We start from the raw sequence: 22,057 nt of genomic DNA, 5'->3' as shown, positions 1-22,057 counted from the left end.
GCAAATATTTAGACCCATCCTCAATAAATACACTTTTTATCCACTTAGAGTCGCTACATTGTAACACTTTTTAAAGCTCGTGAAAAGTCCACTGAAGTATATACTCGTATGAACACAAAATAATATCAAACCCTACTTCAGCATCTGAAATAGATGGGAATGCTAAAAAATTTATTTTGAATAATTGTTTTTAATATAAAACGAAATCTTAAACCTATAGCTGTGTATGATTTGGAATATAAGTGCTTTACTTGTTAAACAAATAATATAGTTGAAATTTAGTAATGCTTAAATTATGTGTTGATATGGTTATCCTTATCGTGAATATATACACCTTATAGGTGTATGTATATAATTTTGTAGATTATACATTTGTTCATACTTTTATAAACTAAATATACAATGCATATTTTATATATATTTCAAAAACTACAGTGGCTAATAATATTAGTCAAAGGTTCGTTTGGTTGAGTTGAAAATGGGTAACTATTTTCTTAATTATTATTCTTTATTATGAGCTAATGTATGTATAGTGCTTACTAGCTTGGCAGAGGCTGATTTGAGAGTTCGGCTTTCATCCGACGATAGCCACTCCACTTACCATTTCTGTTCTCAAGTTCTTCAGTTATTTTGTCAACAGCAGCCTGACAAATCATCTTCTCCAAAATGGCCAGCAAAGCGGGGCCGTCAGAGTGCTGACCGTGTTGTTTGGTCACGTGTGCCTGTAGCTCTTGGGCAATGAAACCGATCTCCTCACAAAGAGGACACTTGAAGACCTGCAGAGCCTCGCCATTTGGCAATTCCGCTCCGCGGAAGAACAAGGTAAAGGCGGTCCCCCCGAAGATGACCTTCATGGGGCGGTAGCGCATTCGCCTCTCCGCGGAGCGGTTGTGGCCCTCGTCAAAGCAGCTCCCACAGTACATGACCTCTGACCCGCACACACTGCTTTTGTATAGTCGCCCCAAGTTACCTTGAGCCGTGCAGCCGGAGAAACCGGAACCCATTCTAAAGAAAAATCAGATATTGGGTGCTTGAAATACAATTATGCGTTGGTACTCGATTGTGTGGAACTTCAATTTTATTTACGTTCGGCTTTGCCTTTTTGTATACTCCGATATCGAAGAACAGGTTTTAGCAGACACAAAAACAAAAGCTCAGTTCTCACAGGGCTTATCTGGAAAATCAGTGCCTCCCCGATAACGAAACGGGATATTGGTAAATAATTGAATATATTAATTGTTTAAGGAAGCAAAGTCAAAAAGCTACTTCTGGAATCTGTTACAAGAATCGGTGATACTACTCGTATTTTTGGCACTTCTTTTTATACAAAACACTACGTTTTTATAAAAGTGGCAAAGAACACTTCCTTTTTGATGACTTCTAAAATATTTCGGTGTTCAGCGATTAATTATTCGTCCTGCATGATCATATTTATGTAGTCCGTGATTTGAGCAATGGTTGTCTCCGAGAAATCCGATTCCGAGGCCTCATCCTCCTCGTCGATGTCGTCACCGTCCTCCTCCAATTCGACAGAATCCTCGGCACCGTTTTCTCCAGCTGCTTCATCCAAAAGCTCTCTGTTAACGGGATGCGATTCGTCCCTCTGTTCAGCCAAGCCAGCAGACCCAGGAGCCCTTTCATTCTGAGATGAGTTGCCGCTGGTATGCACACCACTCTCCCCATCATCCGAGTCCGAATCAGCGTAGGGGATGTCTCCTGGGTTCAAGTGTGCAAAGCAAGGCGCACTGGGCTGCAAGCCGGTCGAGGTGGATGCTTCCTCCCAGTTTTGAACTGTCTGTCTGTTCACTGGCTGTTGCATTAGCGTGTTCCGGCTGCTCATCCAAGCTTTGTACTGATCGAGACCCTTGTAAAAGCGCTCCATCTCGTTCGAAGCAGGCTGCTGAGGCTTCCGGGATTGTTCGTTAATTGCGTGCGATTCCGCAGGCGATTCGATGGCAGAGCACTTTCCTCCCTTGGCAGTCAAGTTCCTTACGGTCCAGAGCAGACCTCGTGGCAGCTGGATTAGCTCCTCGTCTGCCAGCATAGAGCAGAACAAGGCCTCAATGAAGCCAGCTTTAAGCCACTGTTCCTGGTCGCCGCTCGACTTGCCGCCCCTCAACAGCTTTGAGCACAAAAAACGCGTATCACTGAACGCACTGGCGCAATCTACCGGCTGAATCTTTTCGGTGGGCTGACAGCCCAGAGCCTTCACCGGAACGGGGACTTGTTGATATCTGGTTCCCATCATGCCAGGTCTAAGAAACTTCCAGCAGGCCCTTTCCTGGTCAACATGCGGCGTCCGCGACGACGACAAGATGGTGCGGGTGTGCACCGCTGTCCTCCCAGAGCGTTGTGGGGCCCCCGCCGCTCCTATGGGGTGCGCATTACCACTGCCCATGATTGGTCTGCGTGCCATCAGCACTGGGCGAGCCGCCAGCGAGGGCGTGGCAGGTCGCCTGCCGACAGCCGCAGTTCTATTGGGACCAGGCAACACGACTCCGCTTCGGACCAGGCGATGAGAACCGGGAGTCCGGCCCAGACGCCGTTGGCGCTCGGCCATGCTGGCCGCCACCTCCTCTTCGATTATGCCGACGTAGGTCTCAACCCTCTCCGCATCCTCGGAGCTGTTCTGAGCGCGCATTAGGTAGGCCCGGTGCAGGATTTCCAGACAGCGGTCCGGGAAATCGGCGGCAGCCGTATCCAACATCTCGAGCCGCACCAGAAGTTGCGGCAGATCGACGACCTCCACGCTGAACGCCCGCCGCCGCTGATCCTCCCTTCCTGCGCTGTCGACCGAGGCTACCAGAGCCTCTGCCATTGTGCGTGAGCCTCCGACAGAGCGTTGCTGCACCAAGTTCAGATACGCGGCGTGATCCTGGTGGGCGTGGTGCGTCTCCTGAAGGTGTTTGTGCAAGTCGGCGATGGTGAGGCCGAGCTCCTCGCACAGCGCGCACTTGTAGCTCTGGGCCACGTTGTCCTCGCCCAGGTAAGGCTCTCCGCCGAAGTACAACTGGTACTCGGCGCGGGCGTAGTGCGCCTTTAGCGGGTGGTAGTACAGGTGGTTGGGAGCCTCGGGCAGCAGGCTGGCGTCGAAGCACGCGCCGCACACGTGGTAGTCCGCGCAGATCCAGCAGCTGTAGCGGCGCCCCGGGAAGTCGGCACGCGCGCAGTTGCGGCACTGGAAGCCGGCGTGTCGCTCCGGCGGTTGGCTGCTGCGCGGCTGACGATTGGCCATCGGACTTGCGGAAAGGTGTTGGTCAAGTGATCGTCACTGGCGCACTGGCGACACTGCTCCCTGTAAAGCGCTTAGTGGGCGAATGAATTGCAGTACAAGCGGTCAGCAGAGTTTGTTTATTTGTTGTTTCAGAAACTTGAGGCGCCTGTTTACATATAGAAAGCGAGCTAAGTCCGCATGCCCCTTCGTTTAAATCACTTTGCACAAACTTACTCGTTTTGCAATAAGCCTCAAACTCCACAAAATTCGATATTGTTGGAAAAACAGTTCTAACAGCTTCGCTTTAGAGAATTTTTGCAAAACAGAGGAAAGCTAAACATCAACCGTATTTGTCAGTGCTGCCAACTCTATTTGCTTAACCCGTCAAAAAAACGGCAAAGGGAGGAGGTGCACGTCGCAAATAAAATTATTTAAATTAAGTGTTGGTTAAGGAATTTTACCCCACAATAATGAGTACGTGTGTACATAGGTGCTGCGCAAGCTGGGGTTTGTCTGTTGGACTAAGAAATAAATAATATTACACAGATTGATAAAAATACAATAAAATAATTTTACATTTGTATCATAAGGCGTAATAATATTTTGTATAACGCTTATTTTTGCCCGGCATTTATACAATGAACAAAATATTTTATCGAGTAAGCTTCCTTAGACATTTCTTTTGTTGTTGTTATATTTCTAGGGATGAGTAGAAGAGTCAATTTTCCTCTTACATATGTGAGTTTTTTTATACCCTTGCAATAGGGTATTATAATTTCAGTTGGAAGATAATAATTAATTAATTTAAATTGAACGCCGAATGGAAAGAATGGAAGTAACATAATTTTTTTCCCAAGCTTTTTTATGAAATTACCGATCACTCATGTTTATGTTAAGAAAAAATTATCAAAAAAGGAAACTCCCTAACTTATGTAGTTAAATTTTCACTAAAAATTGTGTTTTAAAAATTGTATAAAAAAAAAAAAATACATCTTTTAAAACTGAAGACTTAAGAATTTTCTAAAAATATAGTTTTATAGCCTGTATACATAGCTGACTTGTAAGCTATAGTTTAAATTTATCAACTACTGAGTCTCAAATTTCTTCCCATTAATATGTCCTAATGCAAAAGTTTAGGTATCCTAAAAATGATATTACAGAAAGTTAAGATGTTAGTTTTGATTTTCGCTGAAAGGTGTTATATAATAAATTTAAAGATAATTTTCATAAATTGTATAACAAGCAAGTCATTAAGATTCGGAAACTGTTAGGACGGTTTCTATTTTAAAACCTCTGGAAATTCGCTTAAAAGACCAAATGAAAATTCTCATTAAAATAACAAGCACCATTATACAAATCTAAAGCAGCGTAAAATGCATCCACTAACACATGCGATGCTACACAGAGTTGGCCTCAATTAAATTTCACAAAATTGTTCGAAAGAGAAAGCTAAAAGGAAAACATTGCTTACTTTCATTTCAATTTTCCTGTAGTACACAGGGCAGCCTTTGAAAAGGAAAATAAAAAGAGCCGTCGACATTTCACACATTTAAATTGTAACCCTAGTCATCAATTTGTTCTCCCATGCAGAGGTCATAATCACGGGACCCATCATTCGTTATAGCTATGAGCACCGGAAGGGTGCGTGGGGGAACCTTTTTTATTTAAAGTGTATGTATTCAGTCGGGAAATTTAAATTCAGCTAAGATCATTCAGAGGGTCGTACCGACCGACTTTTAAACTAACGTTACGTATTTATAGGACACAATTCTGTATGTATGCAGACTATTGATATTTTACAGTCCTGGAAACATTTTAATTGCATTACTACATATTTATTTCAGTACCTTATAAATCTAGAAGACAGCAAGGCCTCACCGAGGCTAGTATCTATTTTTGTTTGGCTCAATTATACCCTTGCAGAGAAAAGGGTATTATAATTTCAGTCAGAAGTTTGCAACGCAGTGAAGGAGACACCTCAGTATAGCTTATATTCCCTTGCAGTCATCAAATATGTCGAATAAAATACATCAAGGCTAATGAACATGGAAGCTATATGATATAGTCGTCCGATTTCTATAAAATTTAATTCGAAATCTTTAAATTCCAAGAGTCATGCTTGTATGCTGAAAAACAACGATGTAATCATTTTTATACCCTTGCAGAGCAAAAGGGTATTCTAATCTTAGTCAGAAGTTTGCAACGCGGTGAAGGAGACACCTCAGACCACGTGAAGTATATATTTTCTTGATCAGCATCACAATCTCAATCGAAAAACGTCTTTACGTCTGTCCGTTTCTCTTCAAACTAGTCTCTCAGTTTTTAAGCTCTCTTGCTAAAACCTTACCAAAAGTTTTGTAGTTAATGCACGCAGTATTATGAGGAAAATATGAATGAAAATGAATTGAAAAATCGTCATAGCATTGACGTTGTTTAGCCTTTATGCATTTTGTTTGACATATTTGATGACTGCAAGAGTACACAAGCTTCGGCTTGCCGAAAACCATATTTTGAAAACCATGCTCACGGGATTAAAAACAACGACGTTATAATTTTTTTTTCATTATTTATATATATATCTTTCGATCTTTCTTATGGCAGCTATATGATTGAGTTATCCGATTTTGATAAAATTTAATCCGAAATTCAATAGTACATAGTTTGAAAACGCCATCTGGAAGAAATCAAGTCGATCTGATCAAAATGCAAAATAAATACGGGATAAATTGAAAACTTTCGCGAATTATAACTATTTTCAAAGCAAAATTTGAATTTTAGCTTTTTAAAACAGCTGGTACCTTCTTGTATTTACATATAACTTGCAGTATTTTTACATTGGAATGGTAAAGAAACATCGATATGTCAAAAGATCTTTACATTTTTACTATTTTTATACCATTACCCTGGGTATTTCACAATTTCAGCACTGGAGACTCAAGCAAACTATTAAATGATATCATATTTGCAATAAATTCATTAAAAAGTTAAATAATAGTCAATATTGATACAAATTTTTAAGAACGATTTAGAACATTTGGTAAAGCATGATTGGTATTTGAGATATATGTACATTCGAGACAAAGCTTAAATAATATAATGAACACATCTCGAACGTTTTAATTCGTTAACATTAGCATTAGTTAATGAGCTCAAGCAGAGGTATTCTTTAGAGTAATTGTAGTTCGCAGTTAAGTTCCAAATTCTTTTTTAGATTGCCAGACAATTTTCATATATTTCAGCAAATGGATTTGTTTTCCGTTTACAAAATATTATGTCCGAAGAAGGCGGAAATTTTGCACATCCTCGAGCACTTTAACTGATAAATCAAATTAATAAAAATATTGTTTCACTATCGTAGCTTTTTATGTATTTTAGCTATCATCCAAATTTTCTGGCGGTTTCTAGCTTTTTTCATATGTTACTTTAGCTTCTTTATGACCAGAAGAGTTGGCAACACTGCTCTGCAGGGGTATACAAATGATTCCGAGATAATCGCGTTTAAAGTTACAAGTTTGATTTGGTTTATAACGATAGTCTGTAAAATATCGATTTTTTCATTAAAATTTTTTCATTAAAAAAAAAAATTTCGGAGTTTTCTTTATAATTGTACACTTTTTCAAAATTTGTATTTTTTTGTTCCTGTGAGAAATCATTATTGCGGTCGAAGGAGAAGTCTCAAGGAGCGTGTAACTACCAGTTTCATTGATGTTTCTAAGTACGAGTATTTTAAGGCACCACCTTCACCATTTAGTTGATCTAAATCTGCTTATTCCATATTAAGCAACTAAATTTACTTACAGCCCAAATGTAAATTGATAGCCACCATTTTATAATGCAGACAGGAACACGAGACGATAAACGTTGTAAGACTTGTAAACTTTTTGGGTTTTTCTCTGAAAGATGTTGTCGCGCAGATACTCGCTAACCAACTGAACTGAACTGACGGGCAAACGGAGTGACTAAAGCGGTGATGATGCCGCAGCCAAGCGACACAGAAATATTGGCCGCACACTCGCTGAAACCTTTTCGTCCGGTCTGCAGAAGTTGTAGTTTTAATTTTTGTCGTGTAGCATACTTTTTCGTATGTGCTGCAGCCAAAAAACAAACGGTCGCTATACTTATATATGTATGTATGCATTATACATATTTGTTGCTAGCTTCCGGCGACAGTCGTCTGGCAAAAAACGGCACTTTACCGTCTGCGTTTTATGCCGATGGAACAGTCTTTTTAAGGGGCTTAATTGCTTTTGGTTGCCAGCTGAGTACGACGATATCGCCAACGCGAACAGCTGATGAGTCAGCCGAATACAACTAAGCTGGAATCAGGCAACAGCAAGGATTATATTGGGGATTGGCTATTTGGAAGCTCTATGACGAAAAAATCAGAAACGAAACTCTGCACTTAAAAAGACAAATATGTGAGAGTCAAAATAAAAATATGAGGCTTTTCAAGTACAAATTTAACATTTTTTGCTGTTAAAACTGAAGGATGCAAAGATACTAAGCTGACATTTTTGGTACTTCACGCAAAAGTGCTATTTAACATAAGAACCAAAGCCAGTTGATATTTTAGAACTTAAATTACTCATTAGATACCTTTGTAACACGATTTTTTTTATCGGATTGTCCCTATAACAGCTATATTATTTGTTCGACCGATTTTTATTAAAGTGAATTCGAAATTCAAGAGTCATTCGGAAAGTCTATATTCCAAAAATCATGCTTGTACGATAGAAAAACAACGATCATGAATTTCGGAAGCTTCTTTGCCAGCTATAAGATAGATCTTTCGACTTCAGTTTACTCAAAATTACTCAATTTTATATACGTTGTTTCAAAAATGAAATATTATGGCAGCTATAAAATTTAGCCGTTTCATCCTGACCGTTCCGGCATATAAACTACAAGTCTTTGTTAAAGTTTTTATACCCTTGCAGAGCAAAGGGTATTATAAATTCAGTCAGAAGTTTGCAACGCAGTGAAGGAGGCACCTCAGACCCTATAAAGTATATATATTTTTGATCAGCATGACGATCTGAATCGAAATCCGTTTGTACGTCTGTCCGTCGGTCCGTCTGTCCGTCTGTCTGTTTCTATGTAAACTAGTCTCTCAGTTTTGAAGCTATCTTGCTGAAACTTTCCCAAAAGTTGTGTAGTTATTGCACGCAGTATATAAGTCGGAACGAGCCGGATCGGCCGACTATATCGGATAGCTCCTATACGAGAGAATGAAATAAAAAATTCCCACGCCGTTGTTTTTGATCAGATCGACTTGAATTCTTCTAGATGGCGTTTTCTAACTGTTATTGAATTTCGGATTAAATTTGAACAAAATCGGATAACTCTATCATATAGCTGCCATAGGAGAGATCGAAAAATATATATAGAATTAATGGAAATAAATTGATAGCATCGTTGTTTTTTATCCCATGAGCATGATTTTTTGAGTATCAAGTTTTTTACCTAGCCTTGATTTATAAAAAAAAATTCTCAAAAAATCGGACAACTATATCATATAGCTGCCATAGAAAAGATCGAAAAATCTATATAGAATCAACGGAAATAAAATGATAACATCGTTATTTCCCATCAGAAAATCATGATTTTTGGAATATAGAGTTTTCTAACGACTCTTGAATAACAAATAAAATTGCATCAAATTCGGACGACTATGTCATATAGATGCCATATGAACAATAGTCAAAAATATGGAAAATTAATAGAAAAGTCGTCGTAGCTTCGATGTTGTTTAGCCTTTGTGTATTCTGTTCGAAATATTTGATGACTGCAAGGGTATATAAGCTTCGGCTTGCCGAAGCTAGCTTCCTTTCTTGTTATTAATTAAATTAAATCTCGTTTGCGTCAAAACATGAAGACTTCCAGGCCCACCGTGGTTATCTATCAAGAATGTAACTTTTTATGGGGTCAGTTTCCTTACGTGCCCTAAGAATAAGGAAAATAAAAAAAATTAAAAGTCAATAGGAAAGAGAAAAGAAATCCCCAAGCTTCGAACTTTGTTGGCCACTGCAATGCATCACCTTGGAAATGTTGCTAAATGGCTGTTCAACTACTACATGAACCTGTATATAGGTAGAAACACGTACAGAAAAGGCTAATGCACTATTGATTTTTCGATAGTTATTCTGGCCCTCCTTTTATCTACATTTACTTTGTGCCCCTTGACGCAAAAGTTTTTCTTCTGGTTCGTATGTTTCGAATTTCGAAAGCTAGGTCCGATTCTCTGATATTAATACCCTTGCAGAGCCAAGGGTCTTATAATTTCAGTCAGAAGTTTGCGACGCAGTGAAGGAGACACCTCAGACCCCATAAAGTATATATTATAATACTAAACTACCATAGTCTCTCAGTTTTTAAGCTATCTTGGTGAAATGAATGAATGAATTTAAAAATTCTCACACCGTTGTTTTTGATCAGATCGACTGGATTTCTTCCAGATAGCGTTTTCTAACTACTATCGAATTTCGGATAAAATTTTATCAAAATCGGATAATTCTATCATATAGCTGCCATAGGAAATATCGAAAAATCTATATAGAAATAACGGAAATAAAATTATAACATCGTTATTTTCAGACAAGCATGATTTTTGGAAGATAGAGTTTTGTAACGACTCTTGAATTACAAATTAAATTTCATCAAAATCGGATGATATATGAACAATAGTCGAAAATATGGAAAATTAATAGAAAAATCGTCTCAGCGTCGATGTTGTTTAGCCTTTATGTATTTGGTCGACATAGTTGATGGCTGCAAGGGTATATAAGGTTCGGCTTGCTAAAGCTAGCTTCCTTTCTTGTTTTTAATGTTATTTATATTTACAGAACACGTCTATTCTCGATTCCAAATAGGCTTTGAAATCAAATCGTTCACACTTAATAACCTTTGTTATACCCGCTACTTGTAAAACCTTTTTTCTTTTAGGGAGCTTAAGGGGGATTTTTGTTACGATTAAAATCGATTTTTATGATTAAAATTGTATACAACTATAATAAAGACCAAACAAATCGAAACCATTGCAAAATGTATCTACTCATATTACATATAAATTTAAATTGAGAAAAAACGCAAATGTTAAGAAAAAACTTTGTTGATATGTATTATGTAAAGACACCTAAAAATCTTTTTAGTATTCCCAGAAAAGTTTTCTTTCACTAAGCTGCCCAAAGCCTAATTTTATGAACATTTTAGGCTTGGTGTATTTGCTATTTGCCTTCGCTAGTTTGTTCGTGCTGGATCAACCCCCGGGACGAAAGTTGATGATTTTGTGTGCCCAAGATTGTTTTATGGCCAGCAGTCATTTACTTTATTGGTCTCCAACATGCAGGTAACCTCGTACTCCGAACCACATGTTTTAGGAGGAAGGGTAGAGTATATTGCCAGTCGTAACTAAAACTGGCGCCATGAATCCAGCTAGGGAAAATAGCCGCAGCTCGAAGTTCACTATTATTTAGCATTCACCTATTTTTTCAGCAATTGGAAGTGAGAAGTGCAATTTTAGCTAAAAAAAAAAATCGCTCTTTGTTTTTTATTAGAAAATAGAAACAAAAAAAAAAAAAAAACTGTTCCTAATTACCTGTTAATTAATTTGCTGAATTTGTGTCAAAATTTAAAAAGGATCGGTTCAGTAGATTTTGGGTTCTGATGTTCACCGACTTCAAAAATAACGTTTTATGGAAAATCGATTTGAAGTTTTTTTTACGTCAAAATACGCCTAAATTGTATCGTTTAAAACGCTTTAACTCCGTTAGTTTGATTCTGATTGACTTTGATTTTACACAATATTCTCGACATATTGGTCATTTAGAAAAAAAATTTATAACCTTACCCCCCCTTTTCAATTTACTAAAAATTTGGCATTTTCATAAAGTTGCTTTTTCTAAAGCATAATCCCAGTGTTTGTCATCCTTTTTTAGTTTTTTTTTTGGGTCCAGAGGTTTTTAACGGCCATATCGTTTAGTTCGAATAGAAGATATCAAAAAATTCGGAAAAAAATACCTCGACGTTATTTTTTTATCATAAAGGCAGAATTTTTATCTAGATGGAGTTTTCCGAAGACAGTTTCGAATTAAATTTCAGGAAAACCGGACATAATGCTTATAACGTCGTTGTTTTTATCACACAACCATGATTTTTGGAATATCGAGCTTTTTAACTACGATTAATTCAAGAAAAAATTTCGTAACAATATGTATATTATATTGTTACACCAAAAACCTTCCGCAGAAAAGTTAAAAAAATTTTAAATTAATTTGTAAACATTATAACATCGTTGGTTTTCATCATCATTTTAAAACTATTCTTGAAATTTCGAGTTGTTAGGTGTTAATCATCCATGCATTTTGCTTTAATTTAAGCAACTAGTTTCGACAAAAACTAGTAAAAAGTTTTTCTATAAAGATCGAGCTACTATAAATTCGCAAAATTGGAGATGAACAATAAGACTACTTTATCGACAACTTGGAAAGAAAAAAAACTAAAACCAAAAAAATTTATGAAAAAATCTTTTTACTCTTTATTTGAGATGACTGCAAGTGTACGAGTATATCAGCTTTGGTTCACCAAAGCTAGCTTCCTTTCTTGTCTTTGGCAAGAAATTAAATAGATTTTTTACAGAAAATATGTTCAAGCATTATTAGAAACGTATTTTAAAATATTAAAATGATTACTGACCATTTCAACATCAGTAATTTCTTGAACCTAAAATACACAAAAAACAACTGAAGAAACTCGTAGTCTCAAAATGCCCCAATTAGAAGATAGACTTTCCTTTCGGCTTTCGGAATTTTTATTTGTGGCTTACTTCCTGTAAATTATAACTTTTAAAACAGTATACTTACTTATAAATTTAACTTTCTTGCTGAGGCGAGGCTGCTTCGACCGTATTTTATTAGTTTTCTTGATTGGCGCTGATCTTCTTGACACTAATAGTGTATTTTAAAAAATATATCAGCATATTAAAAACAATGTTCAACTTAATTTAAGCGCTCTTGGTAACTGTTTGACCTTGTACTTGTAAAAAAATATTCATTTTTTGGAAGACTCCATCACGTACAGACTGGTATGGTGGGTATGGGACAAGATACGGTATATAGGATGTTTAAAATACAAATATGAACAAATAATTGCGTTAGATTCTAAAATAAATTTGATATCACAGGACACATTTATAGTTTTCGACATTTCTTTAATATCTATATTAGGCATGGGGAAAAATAGAACACTAATTATTTAAAGTTAAAAATTTTGTAATAAGAGCTAGAATGTGGACGGTTGTTTCAGTATTTTTTTCCTGAGTTTGTTCTTAAATATGTACTGCTAGTCATGAAGTCTTCCACAAGGGTAAATAAATTCAAAATCCGTCATAGCATTAATGTTTTTGAATTATTTGTTTGTTTTTATTTTTTTGCCACTCCCCAAATTTATGCTTATAAGACATGAGAGCCTATAGTCCCCAAGTGCTTTTTTTGGTTGGTGATGCACTTCGTTACTGTAAACTAGTGGCCCCTTGTAGTGTTTGTTACGCTCGAAGCCCTATTCCCTTGGAGAGATTGCGAAGAATTAAAAAAAGGATTGGAACAAACGGACATATCAAAACTATATTCATACCCGACACAATACTAAGACTCGGTAATAGAAATCTTTTAATAATTCATGACATTAAGGGTTCCAAAAGGTTCATGAATATCATACAGATTTAGTTCTACAATGATTTAAAATAAAAGAAATATAGTCCCTCGTACTTCTATTAGGCACGTCGCAGACATCATAGTAACTAAATAAAATAAAATAAGTGCCAAGCATTATTCTACGGTTTTTTAAAAGATGGTTAAATAAGTCTACTAGAATAAGATGGTAATAATAGCTTAGCAAATAGTAAGGGGTTCCTTACACAGTTTCAGTCGGTCTAGTATACATATGTACATCTTATTGGGACTCAGTGGCGTAGATAGCTTTTTGATATGGGGCGGGGGGGGGGGGGGATATGCACAGTCATCGCGTAAAAATGTGTGTTTCTTTTTCAATTTTGAGAGTTTTACCATTAATTGCCGTATTGCACATTGAGGCAAAATAAATATTGGCGCTTCAAAAATGTTATGCTTACATTAAAACACATGCCTGGAAAAAATTCGATTTTATCATCTTATAATTCTCAGACCCAAGGGGGGGATTTATCCCCCTGATCCCCCCCCTATCTACGCCACTGTTGGGACTCCAAAGTTTTGAACAATGATGCAGGATTGAACGGAGAGTTTCACAACACTATTGTTGTGAAAAAAGCAATTAGATCCAATTGTATGTATGAATTGACGGAAATTTCTCCATGTTGCATTCATAACTTAACGTCATCTGAATACATGAGGACACACAATTTGTCAAGAGAAGTGGACGGTAGATACAGAGTAGAATAAGTTAATAAATAATGTTAAGAGAAGTGGCCCAACATCACTTTCTTGAGCGACGCCCTAAATAACTCGGATCAAATCAGAGATTAAGCTTTTAAAGAAGACTTGTTATGCCCTAATCATCTAATAACTCTGAGTCTATGGCTTTGGAGTGTCGGACAGCTTGGTGGCAACTCTCTAGTTGCTTTATTTCGATTTGTTTCCCCATTCAAGTGGGGAGTATATAGTTTCTAAGGATAAGGTAAATAATTTGTTTATTGGCTTAGGTAAATGGGGTGGCCTAAGTTTTTGGAGATTTAAGAAGCCAGAATCAATACTTAATTAGGTGAATTAAATTTGAAACATTTAGTGCCAAATATTATAATATAATATATAAGTCACATATTGAAACCTCTGTCATAGCCTCTTACGTAATATGCGCATGACTCTTAATGTAACATCATTTAAATATGAGAGTAATCAAATTTATGTTTAAATTATATTCTCGATCTTATTCGAGTAATATTAAATTTATGTATATATATTATAAAATGTATTTTTGTATAAAATCACTTTAAAATTCAATTTAATTTGTATTTAATATATTATCAGTTTCATGTTTAAGTAAGATCAGACTGATCTGATATCAGTTTACTATTAATATAATATTAATTTGATATTTCTTACAGCATCAATTTAACATTCAGTATACAGTAATATCAATTTTATATTCAATAGTAGGTATATAGTTATATCTATATATAAAATAGGTCAAGAAAAAAATAATCCATTATTTGTTCGTGAAATTCAAAGCTTTTTTTCATGGTTAGAATTAACCGATTTATTTAAAATAGGCACCATTTTTTTCTTCAGTCGATTGTCATTTTGATGGTAATTTCTTAATACCCCTCTCATAAAATCCTTCGTCCCTATTTTCAAAAAAACTAAAACCTATCTAATCTATTCTTCAAATAATGGATTACTTTTTACTTGACCTATTACACTGTGCGACAAAATTTAACGAAATGTTTGTTTGAGTTACTTTTTTGATTGTTTTCGGTTAAGGGGCATAAGTTATGCACAAAAATATTTATGCCACCTTCTAAGTGATAGGATTTCTTTTTTTATGATAAATTTTATGAAATTATTATTATGAAAATATTTAACACAAAATTTTATTTTTTATTTTATTTTTAATAAACTATTATTTTTTTTAAAAGTGAATTTTTTTTCTGATTTTTTTTGGATTTTTCAGAGGTATCCTCGCGTAACAAGTTCCATACGTAGTCGCCCAGAGTATAGAGCTGGGAGAAAAAATTTTTAAAGCATTGTTATAAAAGCCTAACGGTATATTTGCTTAATATATTTTAATTAATAGACATTGAACTTGCATAAAACGCTTATAACGGTGAAAAAATATTTTCCCAATATGGTATTATAAGGCTGTGAAATATGCAAAAACACGCGTTTTTGGGACCTTTGAGTGTGCGTAGAAGCTGATTGGCTATTGATATTAACAAATCCAAAAACTTGTATTCTTATTTTGACTAGTAGAAGTGAAAAATAAGAAAAAATCAACTCAAACATTTTTTTGTCGCACAGTGTTATTTAATATATATCTCAATATATCTCGGGAACTATAAGAACGTCGATATTGGGAGATAATATTGACGAAATACGTCTGTTCGTCTGTCTGTTTCTCTGTAAACTAGTCTCTCAGTTTTAAAGCTACATATGTATCTTGCTGACACTTTCCCAAAAGTTGTGAAGTTATTGCACGCAGTATGTAAGTCGGAACGAGCCGAATCGGGCGACTATATAGGATAAAATATATATATTTAAATAATGGCAAAAAAAATTATAACGTCGTTGCTTTTTGTTCCACAAGCATGATTTTTACAACATCAACTTTTTTAACTACCCTTGAACCGAGAAAAAAAAATTTCATAAAAATCGGACAACTTTATCATATAGCTGCCATAGGAAAGATCGAAAAATCTATATAGAATTAACGAAAATAAGATGATAACATCGTTGTTTTTCATCAGACAAACATATTTAAATCACGAAAAAATGTCATCAAAATTGGACAACTATATCATCGAAAGATCTATATAGAATTAAAGAAATAAATGGAGAAAATGTTTTGGTTTTAAAGGCCAAAAAAAGGGCTATGTTTGATTTCTTCTTTTTTTGCGGCGAAATGAGTAACTTTATTTTATTGAGCTTAATTACATGTTATTGCTCAACTTTTGAAGAGTATTAAAAAAAAATTATTAAAAAATATTTTGAAATAAGCCTGTGGTTGTTAATCTTTCGAAGCGCCTTAAGAAAAAGTTGTTTTGCGTTGAACATCATAGGTCGTTAACGGATCATCTTACAAAAACAATAATAATATAATAATAAAATAATATATAATACTATAATATAATATACTAATTGTTAATGGAGCTATAATCTAATTAAATGACAGTTTCTATAATGCTTTCGAGGAATGACTGAACGAAAGCATTTTTTGACGAAGTTATTCTGCGGACATCTCGGAACAAAATAATGAAATGAAAGTTGAGTAATTTAATATAGGCGTCTGTTACGTGAGCCGAATGCAAACAAACGAAGCTAAGAGGCCCACTACATAGCTGAATAACAATGAAAAATGCGGCTGGTTCCTGATAGAGCTAACCATTAGCACAACCGAAGATAAAATGTTGCTTTAAGATTTCAGAATAATAATGACTCTTTTTTAAAATTTTGCAGAACTACAAGAACAATAAGATGGTAAAAGAAGTAAGCCCTTTTTTGTTTATGTTTATTTATAATTTAAAAATGGTTAAATCATGTAAAATCATGTTAAATCACAAGGGTATGTTAAAAGACATAAAAGATACAAAATATATTCTTGATCCCATTGAAATCATCATCTTAGTAGTGGGTATCTGATAATCTAGGCTCTTAGTTGCAAATATTAGTTAGTTAGCTGCAAAATAAACTGAAAAGAAAAGCCAAAAAATGAATCAGAGTTGCCTCCCAAAGCTGTCAAGTTAGAACTAGTTACATATGTACAATGTGTCCTTGTGTTCTTTTATTAATTTGAGAAAAAAGTGAACCCCTTTAAAATATATTCAGTTCGTATTCGTTGGTATTAATAGTTAAATACCGGTATGAGTTACGGCATTGGACCGTACACCTCGCACATCCTCTTACGAAAGTTTATACTAGATTTACCCCAGGCCACACGAAGATCCGTAATGACAACCATAAGGATTGCTATGTGCCAAGCACCTTAATCGCTTTCATTGGCAGTGAACATTCCCCACCCGTAGCAATAGGTAATTTCGCATGTCGTCAGCAGTCCCTCCATACATGGCCGTTTCCACTTTTTTTTTCTCATGGAAGACCCGGCTCCGTCAATAAATCAATAAGTGCCGTCCTTTGTCGTCGTTTCCCTTGTGCTCGGTAGTCCGTGTGCATATTGCGCAATCACTTCGCTGTGTAAGAGTGTTTGCCGTTGTTTGCGGCATTTACTGCGTGTTAATATCCCAATAGAATAAAAATAAATATAAAAATCAGCGCGTTGTTGAACTAATCGCGTAATATAGACATTCAACTGCAACTAAATGTACCAGGCAAGTCCTTTGAGAAAGTATGTACTGCTGAAATTAAGTTCCAGCTCGACCATCGGCTGATGACTCACTGCTCGCCGGCTGACTGGCGCCGTTGGCGTTTTGCCGTCTGTATTCACTTCCTTTAGCCTGCTAATTCCTTTCCTCAGTCCTTTTCTACCGACTTATATGGTACCTTACTCAATTCGGTAAGGGCGCAAAGGATATATGCGGTCAAACAAAAGCAAAAAGCAAGGACAAGGAACTATTGATGATAAGAAAAACACTCGTCAGTACTCATGTACTTAGAACTACAACTTTCGTAAATTGTTCTGCAAACCTAAGGCTTATCTCCGCATAACTATATACTATATATGCCTATTTCTCATCATTCGATTGGCATGTGTAATATATGTAACCCAAATAGGTGAAAATATTTATTTTCCCAGATACCGTCATCCTTGAAGGGATCACGGGAGTATGTGCTCAAATCTCAAACTCCGACATACGCTGTGCCAGCCAGTTGGGTCAAACAGTTACCAAGTTACGCTTGTGGGGTTCCGCTCATTAGCAGAACAGTTAAAGTGAGCATGGCTCTTACCCGCTGGCAGAATTCCGGGTGCTCGGCACGTGTGGCAGAAGCACTGCATCACCGAGTCTCGTACTAATCCAATCAGCATGATGGGTTCGTTTCGGGTTTCTTTGAGACAAGTGAAGACCTGGTAGTGGATTGCTGGGATATGTGTGGACTGCTTGTTGCCGGTGTACTTTATTTGGGTTCGGGCTTTCGGGCGTTTGGTTGCCAGACCGAGAAATCGATTTGCGGCACGGCGACTTCGATTTTTGTAAGAGGCAGGAACGGAACCACTTGCTGCTGTTCTAAACTCGATTCTCTACGAAACTGCAAAGCAACTCAGCAGCTCTGCTGGAAAGTGTGCAAGGAAACCCGTATTTGATTTTCGCGGCGTAGGCTGTTGTTTTTGTTACGGTTGCTGCGCCGATAAATTGAATCCTTTGAAAGCGAGACAAGGTAGAGGCGAACCGTAGCGAGCGCAGCGAAAGACAAAGACTAACTAAATTATGCCGAAGTTAATTTTTCAGCAGCAGGCGAACGACTGTCGAGCAGTTTTCGTTGGCGCCAGTGTGGCGGCGAAGTCGGAGTTGGCGTCGGCGTCGTGGAAAGGCCAGGAAAATGCATATACAAAAGGACATGGAACCTTTGGGGGCTGGCGGGGGCGGTGGCAGCACCCTCAAGTCGGAAGCGCGAAACAGACCAAAGAGAGTCGGAGAGAGTGGTTGTTGGAGAGTGGAGAGTGGTTGTTGTGGGGGTTGCAGTGCTTGACTCTGGCAGAACCACTCTACAGTTTAGCCGGACCTTACTTTTAATCTTAATACGTTTTTTGTTTCTGAAAAACTTGATTTTATCATCGAATTGGGCCTCGTTCTAAGCTTTCGAAACATCGACCGAATCAATTTCGAATTTCGAAATCCGAAGCCTGCGCAGTGGGAAATCGCGAGGCGTTGAAAGCGATGAGGTGAGAGCAATCGACTGGGAGAGCGGAAGCAGGCGCGATGAGTCGCATAAGTGCATTCGGAAAACCGGCATGTTACAGAATGTATTCCGGTCGAATACCACTTTTAACCAAAAGCTAAACAATAACATTTCATTTTTGGACACAACAGCAGGAAAGCAAATTTCTATAATAATTTTCTTTAAAAAAAAATTTCTTCTCTTTACTTTTATTAAACCTATTCGGTTCACTTTGTATTTCATCAAAATCTATCATCATAACATGACGAAGAGCAACCAAAAATAATAATTGTGTCAAATAAATACAAACATAAATATTGAATACCTCGTATAAATCGGCGTATCTGATTATTTTTCGTACAACTATATTTGTTAAAATGTATTTAACCTTCCATGTGAAAGTCAAGATCCCGAGAACTAAAAGAAAACATCATTTTTATACCCCGCTCACTTTTACACGAATGGCGTTTTACGAAATTAAATTTGAAAAGGTTGCCACGCCTATTGAAAGTGATTTTATGATTTGATAGTCGAAACACTGTTGTTAATAATTTGTTTTAACATTTTCAAGATGCGTCCTATGGCAGGCAAAAAAATAAGGTTCTCTTGCATTTATTAACGGAATTCGTAATTTATATAATTTTTTTTATTTATTTTTTTTTAATAGTTTTCTAACAAATCTTATTAAATATTTAAAAAATTCTAAAAAAAAAAAATGGAAAAAAAATTTTATGTCACACTACCAACCTTTATTTGAATTTTTATATTAGCTCTAATGGTTTGCTAGATATATGGCTTTAAAGTTTTTTTGAGGTGCTGGTTTAGTCTTTCTAGACGCCTTGTTCTCATGAACGTCACACAACAAACCAGAATACCAGAAGTAATCTGCTAAATTCCAAATAATAAAAACTTTATCTTTCCGAAGAGGAGGTAAAAATTATCAAAATACTGCAATCATGCGGTTGTGGTGAATTTGGTGTGCTAACATACTTTTGATCGGATGAACGCAGGACGCTGGCAATGTCATCGAAGAATTACGACAAGGCGTTCGAAATTCGATCGAAATGTCGAAAAATGCGCAAGAGAAAGAAAAAAAATCGTACAGGGCTGTTGGGAGGAAGGAAACAGAGAATACGAGGAAGAACCAAATCAACCGATGACTCAAAAACCAGTCGGCTTCCGTTCGCTGTCTGCACTATGGGCAGCAAAAGTTTTTTTTAAATTTGTCAAAAATGCAAACCTTATTAACATGCAATACATAATAATTTAAAAAAACAAATTTTGTATTAATTTATTTATAATTTTTAATGTCTAAATGGGGTCTTCGCAAAAGTAGTGTACTGCTTCAGAAGATTATTCTGAAGTCATCAGAAATAGTAAATCAAGGTGCATATTGCTGAGTAGACTTTATTCTTAAGATATAATATTACAAACAAAGGCAAAATAGCGGATTTTTGAAAAGACTTTCTTAAACTCAAATTCTTATTTTTTGAAAAATGTTATTTTTTTTTACAAATTTACATTTTTCTTTGGTTAGGCAGGTATTTTCCTGTGTATATATTTAGTTTTTTTTTGTGAATGTTTCCCCGAAATTGGGGAATTTTTGAATTTCGATTAGAAAATGTAGGGCTTTGTTTTTATAAATGAGCTTCCATCACATTAATCAACTACCTTAAACGCTTGCTCCTCTTTACTTAAAGTATCAGTTGAAAGAGTAAAACTGCCATCACAGTTATCGGCATAAGCCCATCGTTGATTAAAAACTACTTAGGTTAGGTGGTCAGCCAGTTCACGAAGAGGCCGGCAAAAATATAGAGCGGCAAATCAAACAGCAGAACGGCGCCAGCGGAACTATCGCGACGGATGAATCACCATTTCTAACAAGAGGTCAAGTGTTGGGGCGTCTAGCCTTCGCACTCACACGCGAAAATATCATAATAAAATAAAATAAAAAGCATTAAAGAAAAGCTACACTTTACTTAACAAATGTTCTTATTTATCTCCAAAATAACCCCTACTCTAGTTTGTGCAAAAAAATGAATTTAAACAAGAAGGGGATTTAGATTTTAGTCATATTTTCAGATTAGCAATAAAGTTTACTGTATGATTTCTCTTCAATTATTTCATTTTTCGATTCATTTTCTTATTGCTTCAAAAAGTATAGACTAGTTTGCTTATTTACAACCAGAAAGACTGACCTAGATCGACTTCGATGGTGATGCTGATCAAGATTAAACCTAATGAGGCCAATTTGATATATTCTAAAATGGTTTTAATCAATATAACTGAATCTCATGCAGAACTTAATTTTAGTTATTTTTTAACATTTTTTGTTTTATTTGACTTTTTTTTCAATAAAATAATATCAACAAAAATTTAACGATTACCGAATTTAAAAAATTCGAGTAAAAATTATTCCAATATTAAGAATGTCGGTTTTGTCCCAAATCAAAAAATATTTTTGCTTACAAATATTGGTGACACTGCTATATTTTACAAACATTTTCCCAAAAACAGAGACACCACAATTGCGCCAATGCAAAAATTACTCACCTGAAATAAATAAAAAACCATGCACACTGTGAAGTTTCACTCGATTTTGACGAATTTTTTATTAATTTTCGTATTGATTTAGTATTATTAAAAAAAAAGGGTAAAAGTCAAGCTAAACGCATGAATGTTTAACAATATGTAAGTTTGACAAAACTTTTATAAATTTGTTGTAATTTATAAACATATGTATATTATGTTAAACTTATAATTTAAGAGGCGCTACAAAAACAATAATAAATAAAAAACAACAACATAATAATTGATTTCCATTATTTTTCTGATATTCTATGGAATTAATATAAAATTTTATATTCTAATAATATATGTAGGTATATTATATTATTTCCAAAAATTATAAGACTTTTGCTAACTTTTCACAGAAATAATTTAAAATCTAGAACCTAGTTTGCGTAAATCAGAAAGACTTGACTTACTTTATAATTAATTAATAATATAAAAGATATGGTAAATAGTAATATAATACCCTCTTCAAGAGTATATAAATTACTTCTCCTAAATCTAGTTATAACATTTTAAGAGCAAACGTTTAAAAACTGACTTGCATTTCGAAAATGGCAATTGCAGTTTTCCGAAAAAAACATTCTAAGAAATCGCTTAGTTTTACAGGATTCGGTGTCTGTCGTCGACTTATTTTGCTTTTACCTCAATGCATGACTCACAGGGCCTTCTCTTCGTGCCGGCCACCCCCGCTCTCCTAGCCTCCCCGAAAAGGCGAAACTAAAATGTTTGTAAT

General features: G+C 35.9%; 2 protein-coding genes and 1 long non-coding RNA gene across 8 annotated transcripts in view; 1 reads left to right on the top strand and 2 right to left on the bottom strand.

Annotated features, from left to right (window-relative positions):
* Positions 1 to 22,057, bottom strand: part of LOC108093411 (stathmin) — a 38,707-nt gene that overhangs the window by 4,058 nt on the left and 12,592 nt on the right. Inside the window, exons 1-2 of one of the 6 annotated variants that reach the window (XM_017193453.2) lie at positions 17,821 to 18,319; positions 12,073 to 12,156 (exon numbers count right to left, since the gene is read on the bottom strand). The exons of 1 other annotated variant lie outside the window; for it this stretch is intronic. In XM_017193453.2, coding sequence (XP_017048942.1) covers positions 12,073 to 12,156; positions 17,821 to 17,899 — 163 coding nt within the window. In that variant the 5' untranslated portion in view covers positions 17,900 to 18,319. Of the gene's footprint in view, positions 1 to 601; positions 1,125 to 12,072; positions 12,157 to 17,820; positions 18,320 to 22,057 lie in introns of those variants that run through there. 4 more of the 6 variants (XM_017193450.2, XM_017193451.2, XM_017193449.2 and 1 more) reach the window with 4 other exon arrangements.
* On the bottom strand, positions 1,306 to 5,120 carry LOC108093410. Its single transcript, XM_017193447.2, has 2 exons — positions 3,449 to 5,120; positions 1,306 to 3,380 (listed from the first exon to the last, which is right to left on the bottom strand). Exon 2 carries the CDS (start codon positions 3,233 to 3,235, stop codon positions 1,409 to 1,411), a length of 1,827 nt encoding a protein of 608 aa, XP_017048936.2. The 5' UTR covers positions 3,236 to 3,380; positions 3,449 to 5,120; the 3' UTR covers positions 1,306 to 1,408.
* Positions 18,136 to 19,081, top strand: LOC108093412. Its single transcript, XR_001771491.1, has 2 exons — positions 18,136 to 18,249; positions 18,309 to 19,081. It is a non-coding gene; the product is annotated as an uncharacterized LOC108093412 (long non-coding RNA).

The sequence above is a fragment of the Drosophila ficusphila genome, unplaced genomic scaffold (genome assembly GCF_018152265.1).
Source record: "Drosophila ficusphila isolate 14025-0441.05 unplaced genomic scaffold, ASM1815226v1 contig_636, whole genome shotgun sequence".
Taxonomy (NCBI): domain Eukaryota; kingdom Metazoa; phylum Arthropoda; class Insecta; order Diptera; family Drosophilidae; genus Drosophila; species Drosophila ficusphila.
This window is presented reverse-complemented; position numbering and strand designations above follow the sequence as displayed.